The sequence below is a fragment of the Tupaia chinensis genome, unplaced genomic scaffold, assembly GCF_000334495.1.
Source record: "Tupaia chinensis unplaced genomic scaffold, TupChi_1.0 Scaffold000146_1, whole genome shotgun sequence".
NCBI lineage: Eukaryota > Metazoa > Chordata > Mammalia > Scandentia > Tupaiidae > Tupaia > Tupaia belangeri.
The window spans coordinates 2,230,710-2,250,273 of NW_006159616.1; the positions used below are offsets into that span (position 1 = coordinate 2,230,710).

A 19,564-nucleotide genomic window follows, 5' to 3' on the forward strand; every position below is an offset into this window, starting at 1 on the left:
TCGGGGCGTGATTTTTAGGCCACGGGGTCCTGGACGCGAACCATAGTCGACTACGTGGGAGTCCAGCGACATAGCCATTATTCTAACTGCTGGTCCCCCCTTCCTTCTTTCTTAATACACTTGCCAGTCATCTTTTATTAGGAATGAATTTTCAATTCGGATATGAAAGGATTTGGGAAGTTCCTTTGGAGGGGCGCGAAGCCAAGGAGATGAAGGTCTAGTTCAGTGTGTGCCCTCCGTGCTGGCCCTCTGCAGTGGTACTTGTGTCGCTGCTCGTGTTTGAGTTCCTCGTAAGAAAGGCAGTAGCTGAAGGGGCCGGCAGGTGGCGTGGTGGTTGGAGGCGCTGGACTCTCACACATGGCGGACTGCAGTTGAGGCCAGACCTGGCGGCTTGCTGTCTCAGTTTCTCGTTCTCTTTCTCTGTCCTTCTCTGGTCAAATTTAAATCAGTCGATCAGTCACTCAAAATAAAATAATTCTTTTTTTTTTTTGCAAAAAGGGCAGTAGGTGGAGAGCACATGAGCAGCCAGCACCATAGAAACCCCAGCAACACCCTCTCTTCCTGTTGACGCCCTTGCTTTAGTACCCATAGTGACCTCTCTGACATGCTCCGGCTATGCCTGCAGGGCTAGAATCCTGCATCAGTGTCCGACCCGGCAGCTCCCCGAGGTACATCCATGAGTTTCCCCTTCACTGGTACGACCCAGCTGTCTTGGAGTTTGGTGTCCGCTCTGTAGCTCCTTTCCTTTAAGAGAGGAAGAGCAGACCAACCCCAGCCTTCTCCCAGCCCCAGATTGAGGCAGTGTGTGCCCGCTGTATGCAGAGAGGACTCTGGACTTGAACCAGGGGTGTTCTGGGGGATTGCCTTGCAAGGGTGTCACCTTTGAGCTTTGTGCCGCTGTCCAGCTCTCTAATACATGTCTTCTTGTGTTGTTGGAGGTGCATTTAGAGACGAGATTGTTAGATCAGAAGGCAGTCATATCTATATATAGTTTTGTTAGACTGCAAAGTCCCCGCATGTAGAAGTCCCACCCAGTTCATACCTGACAGCCTGCCTTGTTTCTCCTCAGCCTCATAAACTGAGTATCTTGTTATACATTCTTGATTTTTCTGATCTTTTAGATGAGAAGTTGAGGAAAAGTAGATCTCATTATTAGGTTTTTTTTTGGAGAGGTTTTCGCTATAGGGTGCGTGTGCGCGCCAGAGCGAGTGAGACATAGAGACAGAAAGCGAGAAATCACCCCCCAGGGGGGATGGTCACACCGCAATCCCTTCTCCATTCTCCTCTTGGAATCTTGGGCACGCACGCACACGCGCCCAGCCTGAGTTCTAAGCCACCAGGTCCAGGACGCAAACTGCGGTCGACTTCGTGGGAGTCCAGCGACATAGCCATTACGCTAACTGCTGGTTTCCTCATTATTAGTTTTAATATGTCTTATTATTAGTTTTACTATGTCTCTAATAAAATCTATGCAATTTTAAAATGAAACGGTATTTTTTTTTACCCACAGACGAAACTGCAAAGGAAATCCGAATTGCTTGGTTGGGATTGGTGAGCATATTTGGTTAGGAGAAATAGACGAAAACAGTTTCCATAACATCGATGATCCCAATTGTGAGAGGAGAAAAAAGGTAAAACATAATTTTCTCGGTGATTACTAGATGGTGTCTCTTGGTTTTTGTTTTGTGCCCGTGATCAGAAAGCACCGATCCTTAAGGGAGTAGCAGGACTGTGATGCCAAGTCACTTGAATCGATCAGTTCTTTTTTTAAGAGTTTTTTCCCCCTTGGGGCTTGTGTACCCACCAGGGAGAGAAAGACCGAGACAGTGAGAGGGAAAGTGAGAAATCACCCCCAGGGGGATGGCCACACCACTATCCCTTCTCCCCTCCTTTCTCCTCTCAGCATTTTGGGCATGCACACACACGCCCGCTGTGAGTTTTAAGCCACCAGGTTTGGGACTCAAACCACAGTTGACTATGTGGGAGTCCAGCCATGGACCCGTTATGCCATCTACTGGTCCCAAATTGATCAGTTTTTTTTCTTTAAAGAATTATTTTATTACTTACCTTAATTTGATCAGAGAGGGTCAGAGTGAGAGAGAGAGGGAAAGTGAGAAAGCAAGCTGCCAGGTCTGAGACGTGGACTGCGGTTGGCCATGAGGGAGTCCTAGTGCCCTTAATTACCATGCCACCTGTGGGCCCCCTGAATTGATCAGTTCTTTTTTTTTTTTTTTTTTTTTTTTGGGGTGGTTTAGGGCATGTGCGCTCACCAGACAGAGAGAGAGAAAGAGAGAGATAGAAAGCGAGAAATCATCCCCCAGGGGGGATGGCCATGCTGCAATCCCTTCTCCTCCATTCTCCTCTCGGGATTTTGGGCACGCACGCACACACACACGTGCAGCGTGAGTTTTAAGCCACCCGGTCCAGGACGCGAACTGTGGTCGACTACATGAGAGTCCAGCGACATAGCCATTATGCTAACTGCTGGTCCCCTGAATTGATCAGTTCTTAACAGTATACTTTAAAATAGGTAGTAGCTATTTAATTTAGTAAGTCTTTAAATAATGTTTTCAGTTCAAATGCCAGTTTTGTGTTTGCTTTATAATTGCACTTTGTTTTAATTGCCAGAGAGAGAGAAAGAAGGTGAGAAATCACCCTTAATGGGGCATGGTCACCCTGTGATCCCTACTCCATTTCTTAACCCTTTTGGGTCTTTGGGTATGCATGCGCGTGTACCCGACATATTGTTCAAGCCTCCGAGGCTGGGATTTGAACTTCAGTTGGCCATGTGGGATCCGGCTCCCTTAAACACTAGGTTATGATGCCAGCCTTGCATGTTTTATTGTGAACACTTTTAAAATCTCTTTAAAAGGAGGTAGTAATTTAAGGAGACAAGCTCCTGTGGGATATAACTTTGCTTTCTAGAGCTTGTTGTTTATATCTGTGTCTAATGTGTGTGTGTAGGTGCGGGTGCTCACCAGGGAGAGGGAGAGGGCAGAAGCACCCCTCCCCTGCTGGAGTGTGGCCACGACCTCTACTCCATTTCTCTAGCCTGTTGGGGTTTTGAGCACACCTGCATATGTGCCTGGCGTTTTTCACATTGTTAGGGCTGAGATTCGAACTGGTTGGCTGTGTGGACTATTGCTTTCTTAATCACTAGGTTACGGAGCCAGCCCCGTTTAACCTTTCTTGTTTGTTTGCATTGGCAGGGGAGATTTTTGCTCTTGGGCGCATAGGCTCACTGGAGAGACAGACAGAAAGTGAGAAGTCACCCTCCAGGGGTCATGGCCACGCCTTGGTCCCTTCTCCTCCATTTTCCTCTTGGGAGTCTGGGCACTGCGCATCCATGCCTGGCGTGAGTTTGAAGCCACTGGGCCTGGGACTTGAATTGCAGTCAGTCATGTGGGAGTCCAGCTATGTGACCATTGTGCCATCTGCTGGTCCCTTCCTTTTTTTTTTTAAAGGTGCATTAGCATTTCAAACCATAAAGTCTAGCATTTGTGAAAAAGTCAGCTATATTGTTATATTAACAGTTACTGTGTCTATTCAAAGGAATCATTCTTTGTAAGTTCAGGAATTCTCAACCTAATCATTGTAAATAAATGTGTTTTAAAGTTTACTTCTTCGGAGAAACACACACACAGGAAAAAACTTTCCCCCTCCTGCAGCCTTTGGGCCAGCCCTGGATGCTGGACAGACATGTGCCTAGTGTACTCGGGAGGTTTCCGGAGACCTCCAAACTTGAGCCAGTGGGATCGCCTCACAGAGCATCAAGTGTAACTGCTGTGGTCCTCCCCGGGCTCCTTGACTTTATCTGTGGTAAATGTTATAACCAGTTGCCTCCCTTTACCTCCCAACCTCCCAATCTCTACCACAGAGAGGAGCATTTCTGGAAGTTTCACTTTGTCCCCCTGTTGAATGGCAACTTTAGGAATATAGTGGATGTAAAACTTAACATCCCCACGTTCACAAATGATCTTTAGTAGAATCCACTTTTCTAATTTTAGATGTAAGTGCCTAGCAAAGATGGCACCTAGAGATGAGCAGTGCTGTCCAGAGCTTTCGCCTACTGTGGTCAAGCCGCAGGGGACTTCCCTCCAGCCTAGAGAGGCTTAAGGCGGTTGTGCTGTGTTGGTTGTGACAGTCTTACACTTTTCTTTTCTTTGTTTTTTTTTTTAATTATTTTGTTTAATTATAGTTATAATAATTATTATTTTCAGTTTGATCAGGGAGTGGCAGAGAGCAAGAGCGAGAGAGAGAGAGAGAAGGTGAGCAAGCTCTAAGGGCTAGGACTTGAACCATGGTCAGCCATGTGAGAGTCCAGCGCCCTTAACCACTATGCCACCTCCTGGCCCCCTGTTGTTTTTTTAGAGTTTTTGTCTTAGGGCATGTGTGCGAGACAGAAAGAGACAGTGAGTGGAAAGGTGAGAAATCACCCCCTGGGGGATGGCTGTCCTGTAATCCATTCTCCTTCTGGGATCTTGGACATGCACACATACATGCCTGTCATTCTCAAGCCACCAGGTCCAGGATTTGAACTATAGTCAATCACGTGGGAGTCTAGTAATGTAACCATTACACCATCTGCTGTCCCAGTCTTACAAATTTCTATGCTGAAAGTTTAAAAACAGTGCTGTTTATACATTTTCTATTTAAAGAGCATTGATTTTATCATTGTAAGTTTTGTGTTTTGCAGAACTCCTTTGTGGGCCTTACTAACCTTGGAGCCACTTGTTACGTGAACACTTTTCTTCAAGTGTGGTTTCTCAACCTCGAGCTTCGGCAGGCCCTGTACTTATGTCCGAGCACCTGTAGTGACTACATGATGGGAGACGGTATCCAGGAGGAGAAAGGTTGGTGGGATGGGTGGGGGAGCTGCTTTGTTCAAGCGTTTTGCCAGCTAGACTACTTCGGAACCAACCGGAAAGGTGGAAGCCTGAGTACTCAGTATGTGCCAGAGCATGGTACCAGGTCTTTTATTTTAATTAATTAATTATTTTTGGAGAGTTTTTTTACTATAGGGTACATACACTCACCGAAAAGACAAAGAGAGACAGAAAGAGAGAAAATGCCTCCCAGAGGGATGGCCATGCTACAATCCCTTCTCCTCCATTCTCCTCTCAGGATCTTGGGCTTGCACGCACACGTGCCTGGCATGAGTTTAAGCTGCCGGGTCCAGGACTCGAACTGTGGTCGACTTCATGGGAGTCCAGTGACATAGCCATTACGCCACCTGTTGGTCCCAACCAGGTGATTTATTTATTTATTTGAGATGTTTTTGCTATAGGGCATGTGCGCTGGCCAGAAAGACAGAGAGAGAAAGCAAGAAACCACCCCCCACGGGGGGATGGCCACACCACATTCCCTTCTCCTCCATTCTCCTCTTGGGATCTTAGGCATGCACACATACACACCCGGCCTGAGTTTAAGCTACTGGGTCCGGGACTCAAACCGCGGTCAATTACATGGGAGTCCAGCGACATAGCCATTATGCAACTGCTGGTCCCTTAACCAGGTCTTTTATAAACATAGTCAAGACTGATAAATCTTGCTATTTCCCTCTGTGTATTTATCATTATGTACCAAAGTGGCTTATTTTCAAATGAAGAAAGTATATTTAATTACTCATATTTTTGCTTGCAGCTATAATTTCTGTATAAAGTACTTTATTATTATAGTTTACTGATTTCTAGTGGTTAATAAAAATCAACCAATTATGTAGATGAGGTTGCTCTTCTGTCTACTTTGAGAGAGTTAATAAATATTTGCTTATTTTCCCCCTCAATGCCAGTGGGTACATGGGTTTAACAGGAAGGGAGGAAGCAGCCCCGGGGATGGTCGTGCAGCAATCCCTTCTCCACTTCTCCCTACTTTCAGGGTTTTGGTCACACACATGTCATGTTCTTCAATCTACGGGCTCTGGGACTCAAACCACACAGTTGGTCACATGGGATCCGGCTGCCTTAACCAGCTCGTCAATAGCTGTCCCTAGGGCGGTTTTTGTTTTTTTGTTTGTTTATTTTGTTTTGAAGTTTTTGTTGTAGGGCTTGTGCACTTGCTCGAGAGAGACAGAGACGGGAACACAGGAAATTGAGAAATCGCCCTCAGGGAGGACGGCCACACTAAATCCCTTCTCCATTCTGGATTTGGGATTCTGGCCATGCACACACACATGCCCGGCATGTCTTTCAAGCCACAGGGTCAGGGACTTGAACTGTGCAGTCAGCCACGTGAGATCCAGTGGTCTTCACCACCACACCACTGACTGGCCCCCAATCCAGTTTTTAAAAAAGCTTTTTTTGTTTTTAAGAGAGAGATTTTTGCTATAGGGCGTGTATGCTTGTCAGAGAGAGACAGAGATACAGAAAGCAAGAAATCACCCCCTCAGAGGAGGATGGCCACAGTGGATTTTTTGGCATGACGTACACGTGCCAGGTGTGAGTTTAAGCTGCTGGGTCTGGGATTTGAACTGTAGTTGACTGTGTAGTTCAATGACATAGCCATTATGCCACCTGCAGGTTCCAGTTTTTTAAAAAGCTTTTAACATATGGATTTTTATATTTTACTGAAGTCCCTTCTCCATTTCTCCCTCCTGTTGGGACTCTGCGTACACACACGTGTGTGTGGCATTTATCTTGGGCCACTGCGTCCAGGATTCAAACTGCACAGTTGGCCATGTGGGATCCTGCTGCCTCAACCACCAGGCCACAAGGCTGGCCCTGCAGAGCTCATCACTTATCACAGAGCAGGCAAAAAAGGTGACGTTGAAACTGAGCAGCAGTCCAGTAGTAACGGGGTAGGAGATCACAGCCTGGTCTCAGGGCTCTTCTGATCCTGCTTCCCTTTTGCATTCCCTCTCCCAACACTCTTAGGATTTTGTATTCTTCACTCAAGTGTGAGTTGTTAGGGTCCAGATTCCTGTCACTCGTTCTCTGTGTGACAGCACCACATTAATGGGATTATTTGAAAGTATCTGGGTGTCCTATGCCGATGGCAAATACGGTGTATGGTTCTCACTATTGGAAAAGAGGTTTCCGTGTGGTTTGACACCGCAGAAACTTCAGAATTGCTGTTGTGGCTGTAAGGCATTTACAGCTTCTTGCCTTCAGGGAATGTATGCAGACTGGCTGGGCTCCCTCATTGTTTTCAATAGGTGTGATTGCTAATTTTGTTTCTTTTAAAGTTTTAAAGTGATAAGACAGTAGTACAGTTTGGACATAAGGGTGTCCTCATGTGAAGAGGAAGTGGCTTTTTTTAAAAACAGAAAAGTAAACCTAAAAACCTTCCTTTCTTTTTTCTTTTTTTTGAATCAGAGTATGAACCCCAAACAATTTGTGAGCATCTCCAGTACTTGTTCGCCTTATTACAAAATAGTAATCGGCGATATATTGATCCATCGGGATTTGTTAAAGCCTTGGGCTTAGACACTGGGCAACAGCAGGTAAGATTTTTTTTTTTTTTAATGTTGACAGGTGTCCAAGCCTGCCTTAGAATTTATAAAGTAGACTGGTTAAAACTAAAAAAAAAAAAAAAGAAAAGAAAGAAAAACCATAGAAATGCATATTATGAAAAAACTGCATGTATTTCATCCTTTTTTTGTACCAAAATGAACTTGTCCTTTTCTTTTTGTTTTCGTTTTGCCATAGGACCTGTGCGCTCACAGAGGGAAAATGATGAATCATCTCCAGGGGGATGGCCACACTGCAATTTCTTCTCTAGGGATCTTAGACACACACACATGCCCAGTGTGAATTTTAAGCCACCGGGTCTGGTACTTGAACCACAGTCAACTACATGGGAGTCCAGTGACATAGCCATTATGCCAACTGCTTGTCCCAAGTAGAGTGCTTTTCAAAAATTACTTTTTCTATTTCTTTAAGAATGATTTAATTTTATTTATTCATTCATTTATTTTAATTTGACCTGAGAGAGACACAGAGAGAGAGAGGGAAAGTGAGAAAGTAAGCCACCAGGTCCAGGGCTTGAACCATGGTCAGCCATGTAGGAGTGTCCAGTGCCTTAACCATCACACCACCCGCTGATCCCCACTCTCTTTCTATTTTGAGACCTAGCCTTGAAGGCCTTGCTTCCAAGACCCTGTGCTCTGCAGGCTGGGACAACATGGAAAGCCCAGGTTCTATCCTCAGTCCAAAGTCATGGTGGGCCATGGTGGGAGACCCTGTAATCCTAGCAGCTTGGGAGGTTCAGGCAGGAGGAGCCTGAGCTAGGCTGGCCTGGACTGTATAGTGAGACCCTGTCTGACAAACAGGTGGGCATGGTGCTGTGCACCTGTGGTCGCAGCCTGGAGACTGGAGGCAGGATTGCAACAGGCCAAGACCTATCATTCTTTCATTTGCTTTAATTTTTTCTTTTGAATTAGAGCATTTTATTTATGATCTATACATTTTTGTTATAAATCTGTGTTATACTTTATGTTTGATTCTATTTTTTAAAATTTGTATGTAGGCACTTAGCTCTAGTGTTCAGAAATCGTAAATTAAAGTACAGGTAATTTCTGGGAAATTGTTTTCTCTCTTTCTCCGGCCTCAGTCGGCTCTTGGAACATGCTGCATCGTGTGGTTCCCAGAACTCAGATTGCACAGTGTCCACGTCATCATCGGCCAGGGCTCACAGTTACAGCTGCCTCCCTAAACCTCCCGCGTCCAACCTCACCTGCTGCCCTGCGCCCCTGCGCTCCTCATCCCCCTGTGCCCAGTCCCCAGCCCCATGTCACCTGCCACGTTTTCCTAATCCTCTCAGACTCACAGTGACACCTGATCATATAAGGAAAATACTGCGGGCTCATCTAGGGCTGTATCCAGGACCCGGGAGCACCCTACTTTGCTACATCTGCAGCTCCTCGCCACGCCATTCCTCCCTTCCAGGAGCCTTAATTTATTAATATTTGCGTTAGTTGGAAAGCAAGAAACGACTTTTCTTTCTATTAATCTGAACTTGCAGGATGCCCAAGAATTTTCAAAGCTCTTTATGTCTCTGTTGGAAGATACTTTGTCTAAACAAAAGAATCCAGATGTGCGGAACATTGTCCAGCAGCAGTTCTGTGGGGAATATGCTTACGTCACAGTGTGAGTCCGTTTCCACTTTGCCATGGCACTTTTTATTCTAAGACAGTTGCTCACATGGTATCTAATTTTCAGTTCAGTTTCAAGTTATAGCTTTAGTGGGGCCTGAAGTATTTATGTAGCACATTGCCGTGGGAACATGTAAACAGCTGCGTGATAATTGGAGCTTTATGACAGGGAGGCGTGAGCTGAGGACGGAAGGTTGGAGCCGGTCGGAACAACACGAGTAAATGTAGAGGTCCTCTCAGAAAATCTCCCAGCTATAAATGCACGGCCTTGCTAGTCAGTTTCTGTTCGTATTTAATTTTTAGTATACATAGCGTACGTTTCATGAAAGAACCGAGGTTATAAATGGTTCTTTCCATCTTTCTGGGATGGAATGCAGTAGGACTTTGTTTCTTTTCCCACTCTGATCTTAATTTTATCGCTCTTTTATTATAGTTGCAATCAGTGTGGCAGAGAGTCTAAACTTTTATCCAAGTTTTATGAACTGGAGTTAAATATCCAAGGGCACAAACAGTTAACAGATTGTATCTCGGAGTTTTTAAAGGTATTTAAATTTTGCATATATTTGTAAACACTCATTAACAGTTAGATGCTGTTCTGAATGGTATTTCGAATCAGTGGGTAAATGTATTAGTTCAACTTTTTCTAAGTAAGATGTATCTGTGTCATGATCCAGAAGAAACTGTAAGTTATTAAATATTGAGGGAGGCTGTGTCTTAAAATAATTGCTAGTATTTCAAGTTACTTCATATGTAAAGTTGTGTATGTATGAAAACCTATATTAATGTGTGATTGTGGAAGTGGGATATTTAAGGAATTCTAAGTTCTGTTACCATAAAGTTAATTTACCTTTTTTATGGAAGAAGAGCTTGAATATAGAAACTGTAAGTTATTAAATATTGAGGGAGGCTGTGTCTTAAAATAATTGCTAGTATTTCAAGTTACTTCATATGTAAAGTTGTGTATGTATGAAAACCTATATTAATGTGTGATTGTGGAAGTGGGATATTTAAGGAATTCTAAGTTCTGTTACCATAAAGTTAATTTACCTTTTTTATGGAAGAAGAGCTTGAATATGTTAAATGCAATATATATATATATATATATATACACACATACATATACATACACACATACACACACACACACACACACACATCCCTTTTTTTCACACACACACACACATACACACACACATCAACATTCCTTTTTTTTTTTTTTTTTAAATAAAGGTTTTTGCCATATGGTGTATGTACTGTCCAGAGAGGAGGGTGAGAGAGTGAGAAATCACCCTCCAGGGTGATGGCTACACCACAGTTCCTTCTCTTCTATTCTCCTTCTGGGATTTTGGGCATGCATGCTCATGTGCCTGGTGTGTTTTCATGCTGCTCGGTCTGGTACTTGAACCACAGTCAGCCATGTGGGGGTCCAGCACCTTAACCACCACACCACTTGTGGGCCCCTCGAAATGATCATTGTTCAACCCCTGCACTCGAAGTTCTACTTCCGGTTTACTTAGATTTAGGTGCGGATATGGAAGTGGTTGGCTCCCCTTTGTTCTGAGAGGAAATTGTGACCGAGCACCAGCACGCACATAGCATGATAAATGAGCTTAGTGTACAGCTTCCTGTATGAAAATATCTCTGTGCCTTGCCCATTCCTCTAGCCCATCCATTAGTATGCTTAAAGAAGTCTTTTACTGTCTTCAGTTAAGTGTTCATTAGTGCTCACTGGATGTTCGGCACTGTTGCAGCTCCTGGAGTTAACAATAGTGAATGAAACCGACAAGATTAGCCTGTCTGGAGCTTGCGATGTAGTGGTGTGGGTAACAGAGGGACAGTAAGACAAATAGGAGTACAGTGTGTGCTGTCAACGCTAGTAACTACTGTGGACAAAAACAAGGCAGAAGAGAGGACTGTGGAATTTGTAGGCATGAGAGTGAGGTCGGTTGTAATTTGAAATAAAATGATTAAAGGTAAAAATGTGAGCCCCTCAGAATCAGGAAGTGTTCTTTTTTTTCTTTTTGAGAGATTTTTGCTATTGGGCGTGTGTGCTCACTAGAGAGACAGAGACAGAGAGACAGAAAGGGAGAAATCACCCCCCAGGGGGGATGGCCGTACTACAGTCCCTTCTCCATTCTCCTCTCGGGATTTTTGGCATGCATGCACATGCACCCAGTGTTAGTTTTACGCCTTCGGGTCTGGGACCTGGGACCTTGAACTGCCGTTGGCCACGTGGGAGTCCAGCAATGTTACTATTACGCCATCTGCTGGTCCCAAAATCCCCAAAAGTGTTCTGAGTGGAAGAAATAGCAAGTTCAGAGCCTGATATAGGAGTGTGCTTGGTGGTTTGAGGAGCAGAAAGGAGGTCCGAGACTGAAGCAAAGGGTGAATGATCCCCCATTATGAACGACGTTCCAGAGGTGACTAAGGACTGCGTCGGATAGGTCTAGTCGACCTTTGTCAGATTTGGCCTTTGCTCTGAGGGAGCTGGAAGTGCCATGGGGGTGTTAGCAGTGGATGAGGTGGTCGTTCTAACCTGATACCTGTGGGTGCTGTCTTGAGAATAGGCTGCAGGCGTGCAGGGCAGATGGAAGGAGGGCATGATGGCTTGGACCAAGGGTTAATGAAAGTTGTGAGAGTAGTGTTTGGCTTTTAGATATATATTTTCAAAGTAGAGCTAATACAATTTGTGGACTAGATTTGGAGAGAAAGAAGGGAGTCAGAGGTTTTTTGGTGTGATCAGCTGGAAGGACGGCATTGTTGTAACAGAGGGGAGGACCATGCAGGGGTGGGAGGGCGTTCAGGAGTCTGGCTTTGGGCATGTCCATTTGGGAGGTATAGGTCAAGGGGAGGAGCTGGGGCTGGAGAAAACCACCCAGGAAGAAGGAGGGAGAAGGGACCTAGGGATTGAGCCCTGGCACATCCGAGTGTTCTGGATTGGGGAGCTGCGAACAGGTGAGGGGTACCCTGGAAGCCAAGTGAAGGAAGTAATGGTACCAGTGTTGTAGGACTGAAAATGCTTGATTTTTTTTTTTTCTTTTTACTTTCTGTACTTCTCTTTTAGCTTTATCTCTTGAATGCAGTTCAGCAAGTTTTACCAGATATATACAGATGTATAATTATGTATTTTGGTGTTTATTTATAGTTTCTACTCACTTATTCATGGTTTTCTAAGAGTAATTGCAGATCAAGTACATATGCCAGTCTAATAAAAGACCTACTTCCTTAGAACCCCAAAAGTGGGATCGCTAAGACAAAAACTCATAAGTATTTTAAAAATCACTTAGGAAATAACCATCTGTTTAAATATTATTGTGTACAGTTTTTATTGTTCATGACTGTTCTTCTTGGATGCCTGTTCTTTTTAAAAAAACCTTTTTTTCCAGAGAGATTTTTGTTACAGGGTACGTGCACTCATTGGAGAGACAGAGACAGACAGATGGAAGGCGAGAAATCACCCTCCGGGGGATGGCCACGCCTCAATCCCTTCTCCTCCAGTCTCCTCTCAGGATTGCACACACACGTACCTGCTCTGAGCTTTAAGGTTCCAGGTTCCAGACTCGAACTACAGTCAGCTGTGTAGGAATCCAATAACCGTTATGCCATCTACTGGTCCTGGGTGTCTAGTGTGCAAGTAGTACTATTTATTTCAAACGAAAATGTGTGCATTTTTACAGATAAAATAATAATTATAATTTCAAAAATTAGAAGGAGACAATCGATACTTTTGTGAAAACTGTCAAAGCAAACAGAATGCAACAAGGAAGATCCGACTTCTCAGCCTCCCTTGCACACTCAACTTGCAGCTGATGCGTTTTGTCTTTGACAGGTAAACGTGTGCAAGTAGTACTATTTATTTCAAACGAAAATGTGTGCATTTTTACAGATAAAATAATAATTATTATTTCAAACTCGAGAGTCGGGAGTGAAGTTACAGGTTGAGCCCATCATTCTAAAATGTCAATATTTTATAATTTTATCATAACATTCTTAAAGAAGCCAGCCATAAGTAATCGAGAACTAAAAAAGTATGAAATTCTTACTTTTTTCTTTTAAAAAGTTACTAAAAACTGCAAGGAACTGAATTAGTTTGACATTCTGTGTTAGTATGTAAAGTACGTTAGTATGTAGAGTTAGTAAGTAGAGTAAATTTTTATTCATTAGAAGTAATCCCCCCAACTTCCATGGGAATGTATCTTTTATTTTGTAATTAAAAGTAAGGCAGAGTTTGCACATGTGCATGCATGTTTTTATGAAGCAAGAGTGTCTGTGTTTTCCTTTTGTGATTAAGTTAAAACTTCTGGAAATTAAGTTTTATTTGAAATCGGCACTTGGAATTCATACCTTCTAACCTCATGGCCCAATTATAGAACAGAAGTATGTTTACCCCTGAACAAATTGTAAGCGAGATTGCTGAATGAAATCTAGCTGCTATTGAGTTTTTGAAAGTAGCCGATAGAGCTTATGCACTGTTTTACAGTTGTCTTAAATACAAATATAACCAGCTTTCCTCTTGGCTAGGCAAACTGGACATAAGAAGAAGCTGAATACCTACATCGGCTTCTCAGAAGTTTTGGATATGGAGCCTTATGTGGAACATAAAGGTAATATTCTCACCGAGCAGTGACCGCCATGGTGGTCAGAGACTGTAACTTGCGACCTCTGCTTGTGGTGCAGGTAGATAGCAATCTGCTGCTAATTCGTATTAGCTAATCTCTGTCTGGAAATAAAGGCTATTTTAGGTGAGCCAAGACGTCGCTTCCATTTTCTGTGAGTAAGCACATAATAACAAAGATTAGATGGTTCTTCAGTATCTGCACAATTAAGGGTTTAAAAATAATTCGTAAAAAGCAAAAGAGGTAGTTTGCTATTCTGAACTCACCCTTGTTACTTTAGTATCAATACTGTTATCTGCGATTTCTCATAAACTGAATTTTCAAGCTTCCTCCATTCACGTGTGTGTGTGTGTGTGTGTGTGTGTGTGTGTGTGTGTGTATGTGTGTGTGTGTGCGTTTTCCTTCCTCGAGATGGCCTATGTGCTCACACACACAACAGGGGATGAAGGGGTAGGTTTTTTTTTTTCTTTTTACTTTCTGTACTTCTCTTTTAGCTTTATCTCTTGAATGCAGTTCAGCAAGTTTTACCAGATATATACAGATGTATAATTATGTATTTTGGTGTTTATTTATAGTTTCTACTCACTTATTCATGGTTTTCTAAGAGTAATTGCAGATCAAGTACATATGCCAGTCTAATAAAAGACCTACTTCCTTAGAACCCCAAAAGTGGGATCGCTAAGACAAAAACTCATAAGTATTTTAAAAATCACTTAGGAAATAACCATCTGTTTAAATATTATTGTGTACAGTTTTTATTGTTCATGACTGTTCTTCTTGGATGCCTGTTCTTTTTAAAAAAACCTTTTTTTCCAGAGAGATTTTTGTTACAGGGTACGTGCACTCATTGGAGAGACAGAGACAGACAGATGGAAGGCGAGAAATCACCCTCCGGGGGATGGCCACGCCTCAATCCCTTCTCCTCCAGTCTCCTCTCAGGATTGCACACACACGTACCTGCTCTGAGCTTTAAGGTTCCGGGTTCCAGACTCGAACTACAGTCAGCTGTGTGGGAATCCAATAATAGTTATGCCATCTACTGGTCCTGGGTGTCTGTTCTTGGTAGTAGTTTGATATTAAATGACTCAAATGGGTGCTATTAACTAAAATGAAATTAGGCTTTACATCATGGGTTTTATCAGTTGTTTTTAATCCTTTCATCATCGTCTTTTTTTTTTTTTTTTTTGCTACTAATATATGTTGTTTCTGATCAGGAAGAAAAATTAGAAGGAGACAATCGATACTTTTGTGAAAACTGTCAAAGCAAACAGAATGCAACAAGGAAGATCCGACTTCTCAGCCTCCCTTGCACACTCAACTTGCAGCTGATGCGTTTTGTCTTTGACAGGTAAACGTGTGCAAGTAGTACTATTTATTTCAAACGAAAATGTGTGCATTTTTACAGATAAAATAATAATTATAATTTCAAACTCGAGAGTCGGGAGTGAAGTTACAGGTTGAGCCCCTCATTCTAAAATGTCAATATTTTATAATTTTATCATAACATTCTTAAAGAAGCCAGCCATAAGTAATCGAGAACTAAAAAAGTATGAAATTCTTACTTTTTTCTTTTAAAAAGTTACTAAAAACTGCAAGGAACTGAATTAGTTTGACATTCTGTGTAGTATGTAAAGTACGTTAGTATGTAGAGTTAGTAAGTAGAGTAAATTTTTATTCATTAGAAGTAATCCCCCCAACTTCCATGGGAATGTATCTTTTATTTTGTAATTAAAAGTAAGGCAGAGTTTGCACATGTGCATGCATGTTTTTATGAAGCAAGAGTGTCTGTGTTTTCCTTTTGTGATTAAGTTAAAACTTCTGGAAATTAAGTTTTATTTGAAATCGGCACTTGGAATTCATACCTTCTAACCTCATGGCCCAATTATAGAACAGAAGTATGTTTACCCCTGAACAAATTGTAAGCGAGATTGCTGAATGAAATCTAGCTGCTATTGAGTTTTTGAAAGTAGCCGATAGAGCTTATGCACTGTTTTACAGTTGTCTTAAATACAAATATAACCAGCTTTCCTCTTGGCTAGGCAAACTGGACATAAGAAGAAGCTGAATACCTACATCGGCTTCTCAGAAGTTTTGGATATGGAGCCTTATGTGGAACATAAAGGTAATATTCTCACGGAGCAGTGACCGCCATGGTGGTCAGAGACTGTAACTTGCGACCTCTGCTTGTGGTGCAGGTAGATAGCAATCTGCTGCTAATTCGTATTAGCTAATCTCTGTCTGGAAATAAAGGCTATTTTAGGTGAGCCAAGACGTCGCTTCCATTTTCTGTGAGTAAGCACATAATAACAAAGATTAGATGGTTCTTCAGTATCTGCACAATTAAGGGTTTAAAAATAATTCGTAAAAAGCAAAAGAGGTAGTTTGCTATTCTGAACTCACCCTTGTTACTTTAGTATCAATACTGTTATCTGCGATTTCTCATAAACTGAATTTTCAAGCTTCCTCCATTCACGTGTGTGTGTGTGTGTGTGTGCATGTGTGTGTGTGTGTGCGTTTTCCTTCCTCGAGATGGCCTATGTGCTCACACACACAACAGGGGATGAAGGGGTAGGGGCAGGGAGAAAGATGGAGAGAGACCCTCCAGTGGGGGTCGGTCACTTCATTCTTTTTCCCCTCCGTTTATCCATCATGTCGGGGTCCGGGGCATGTGCCTGGTGTGTTTATTTAGCTGCCAGGGCCTAGATTGAACCTGGCTGGCCATGTGAGATCCGGCTACCTCCACAAGCCCTTGACCTTGTGCTACACGGCTGGCACCTCTGTTCCTCACTGCCTTGCCATTGGGCACACATGCTTGTCAGACAGACAGAGGGAGGGAGAAGGTCCCCTGTGGGGAGTGGTCACGCTGCCATCCCTTCTCTGTCCCCGTTCCATGAAGATTCTGGGTTTGCACACACGTTTTCTTGGTGTGTATGTCAAGCCGCTGGGTCTGGGCCTCGAACTGTGTAACCGGCTCTGTGGGATCTGGCTCTCCCAAACTCTGAGCCACAGGATTGCTCCTCCATTCACTTTTTTTTTTTTTAATAATTTGCTATAAGCATATGTGTGAGACAGAGAGAGAGAAAGTGAGAAAGCATCTCTGTAATTCCTCCTCTTGAGATTTTGCGCACATGCACCCGGGTTCAGGATTTAAGCTGCACAGGTAGCCACGCTGGAACCAGCTACCTTAGCTACCATGTTACTGGCTGACCGACCGTTCCCTTTTTTCCCCCTTTTTTTGCTATAGGGTGCATGCACTTGACAGAGAGAGAGAGAAGAGAGAGAGGGAGAAAGAGGGAAGGTGAAAAACCACTGCCTAAGGAGATGGCCAGGCCTTAACCCCACACCACCTCCTTTTTGGAGAGATTTTCTCTATAGAGCGCGTGCGCTCACCAGACAGACAGAGAGAGACAGAGAGACAGAAAGCGAGAAATCACCCCCCAGGGGGGATGGTCATGCCGCAATCCCTTCTCCTCCATTCTCCTCTCAGGATCTTGGGCACGCACGCACATGTGCCTGGCGTGAGTTTTAAGCCACTGGGTCCGTGACGCGAACCGCGGTCAACTATGTGGGAGTCCAGCAACATAGCCATTTAAGAATTATTTATTTAATATATTTATTCATTTATTTATTTTAATTTGACATGAGAGAGAGAAAGTGAGAAAGCAAGCCGCCAGGTCTAGGACTCGAACCTTGGTTGGCCACATGGGAGTGTCCTGCGCCTTAATCACAGTGCCACCTGCTGGTCCCCATTATATCATAGTTTTGACAACAAATACTTGTTTTTCTTTATGGAGTCTTCATCTTACCACACAGGGCGATTCTTGCTAGAGAAAAGAACTATCTTACTCTTGTTTTTCTCGCCATCACTAGAAGAATCATTTTACCGCCGCCGCCGCCGCCACCACCACCACATTTTCTTTCACGAGAGAGAGGGAGAAATATTTTGGACAGGCTTGTACTGTATAGTATCACAGTCCTTCGGCTTCAGCCTCCCAGTCAGCTAGGATCAGAGTCATCCACAGGTGCCCTGGGAACGTCCATGTTGCCTGGGAACTGAGTCTGCCTCAGGTGCGGCTTCCTGGCTCCCCTGGGGGCGGCACTCTCTGCCACAACAACTGGGCCTTTGCCTGTCTTTAAAGTTGCTCTGACTCCTTACTTATTTATTTATTTTTTTTGGTCATATGGTATGTGCTCTCGCCAGAGTGTGTGTGTGTGAAAAATCACCCTGAGGAGGGATGGCCATGCTGCAATCTATTCTACTCCATTCTTCTCCTGGGATTTTGGGGCATGCATACATGTGTACCTGGTGTGTTTTTCAAGACACCAGGTTCGGGACTGAAACTTGTAGAGTTGGCCATGTGGGATTCAGCATTTTAACTTCTTTTTTGTTTTTTTTTTTGTTTTTGGAGAGGTTTTTGCTATAGGGCGCGTGCGCTTGCCAGAGAGACAGAGAGAGACAGAAAGCGAGAAATCACCCCCTGGGGGGATGGCCACGCTGCAATCCCTTCTCCATTCTCCTCTCAGGATCTTGGGCACACATGCACACGTGCCTGGCGTGAGTTTTAAGCTACCAGGTCCGGGACTCGAACTGCGGTCGACTACATGGGAGTCCAGCGACATAGCCATTACGCTAACTGCTGGTCCCATCCGCACCTTAACTTCTATACCACCTGCTGGCCCCACTCCTTACGTAATTCTCTCTTTAAAAAAAAAAAAGAGATTTTAACTTCTATACCACCTGCTGGCCCCACTCCTTACGTAATTCTCTCTTTAAAAAAAAAAAAAAAGATTTTTCTGGGGGACCAGCAGTTGGTATAATGGCTATGTCATTGGACTCCCATTGTAGTCGACTATGGTTCGAGTCCTGGATTCAGTGGCTTAAACTCACATCAGGCGCATGTGCGTGCATGACCAAGATCCGAGTGGAGAACGGAGAAGGGATTGCGGCATGGCCATCACCCCTGGGGGAATTTCTCACTCTGTCTCTCTGTCTCTCTCTTTCTGGCGAGCACACACGCCCTATAGCAAAAACCTCTCAAAAGAAAACAAAAAAGATTTATTTTTCTCTAGAGACAGAGATGGAAAGCGAGAAATCACTCCCCAGGGTGATGGCCATGCCACAATCCCTTTTCCTCCAGTCTCTGCTCCGGATTTTGGGCATGCACACACATGTGCCCGGCGTGAGTTTCGAGCTGCTGGGTCTGGGACTCTGAACGTGGTTGATCATGACCATGTGGAAGTCCAGCGATGTAATCATTATACCGTCTGCTGGTCCCTCCTTACATAACTTATAAAACAGAAGTTAATTTGTTAATTTTCTCTTTCCTCATAAAATTAGAGGTAGCTTAGAGTTGAATCAAGCTGTAAAAACTTTGAAAAGAAATGACTGGGAAGGTCGAGGAGAGAGATACTAAACAAATAGTTACACTTTTCAGCGGAGTGTTGCTGTGTCTGTTCTTGTCCGCCATGGAAGATGGAAACGGCAAGAAACTCTACCCTGGACGCTCCCGTTCTTGTGTTTGTTGAATGAGTAAAGTTAGTTATGATTCTATTTATAGTTTAGCTTGTTTCCGTCCTCCAATATTGAGGTAATTGAAATTAGGGCAGTCTGGGTTAGGGGCTTCTCAGAAGTCCAAAACTGGGAGATGTGGAATTAGCACTGTCCTTGACTCCACTGGATAAGTTTGAATGGTTATTGTTATTTAATATGTGCATTTGTCCAATTTAGACTATAAGGAAAATAAGGAAGATATTTATCAAACGAACATAATCCATTAAAAACCTGTATAAATATTAAATTTTAGTGTTGATTTACTAAATATTGTAAATAATTTTTTTTTTCTTTTATGACCGAGGA

General features: G+C 43.4%; 1 protein-coding gene, 2 non-coding genes and 1 pseudogene across 7 annotated transcripts in view; 2 read left to right on the forward strand and 2 right to left on the reverse strand.

The window, feature by feature from the left end:
- The window catches only part of USP48 (ubiquitin specific peptidase 48), a 123,875-nt gene that overhangs the window by 34,756 nt on the left and 69,555 nt on the right, over positions 1–19,564 (forward strand). For all 5 annotated transcript variants that reach the window (XM_006145170.3, XM_006145171.3, XM_006145172.3 and 2 more), the window contains exons 3-9: positions 1,511–1,631; positions 4,697–4,853; positions 7,314–7,441; positions 8,962–9,086; positions 9,525–9,633; positions 14,922–15,055; positions 15,747–15,829. In XM_006145170.3, the coding sequence (XP_006145232.1) occupies positions 1,511–1,631; positions 4,697–4,853; positions 7,314–7,441; positions 8,962–9,086; positions 9,525–9,633; positions 14,922–15,055; positions 15,747–15,829 (857 nt within the window). The remainder of the gene's footprint in view (positions 1–1,510; positions 1,632–4,696; positions 4,854–7,313; positions 7,442–8,961; positions 9,087–9,524; positions 9,634–14,921; positions 15,056–15,746; positions 15,830–19,564) is intronic.
- On the reverse strand, positions 8,542–8,624 carry LOC114007279 (small Cajal body-specific RNA 18). The gene has a single exon (XR_003548909.1).
- LOC114007280 (small Cajal body-specific RNA 17) lies at positions 8,711–8,832 on the reverse strand. Its single transcript, XR_003548910.1, has one exon.
- LOC102485841 (adenylate kinase isoenzyme 6 pseudogene) overlaps positions 15,858–19,564 on the forward strand; it is a 5,583-nt pseudogene continuing 1,876 nt past the window's right edge.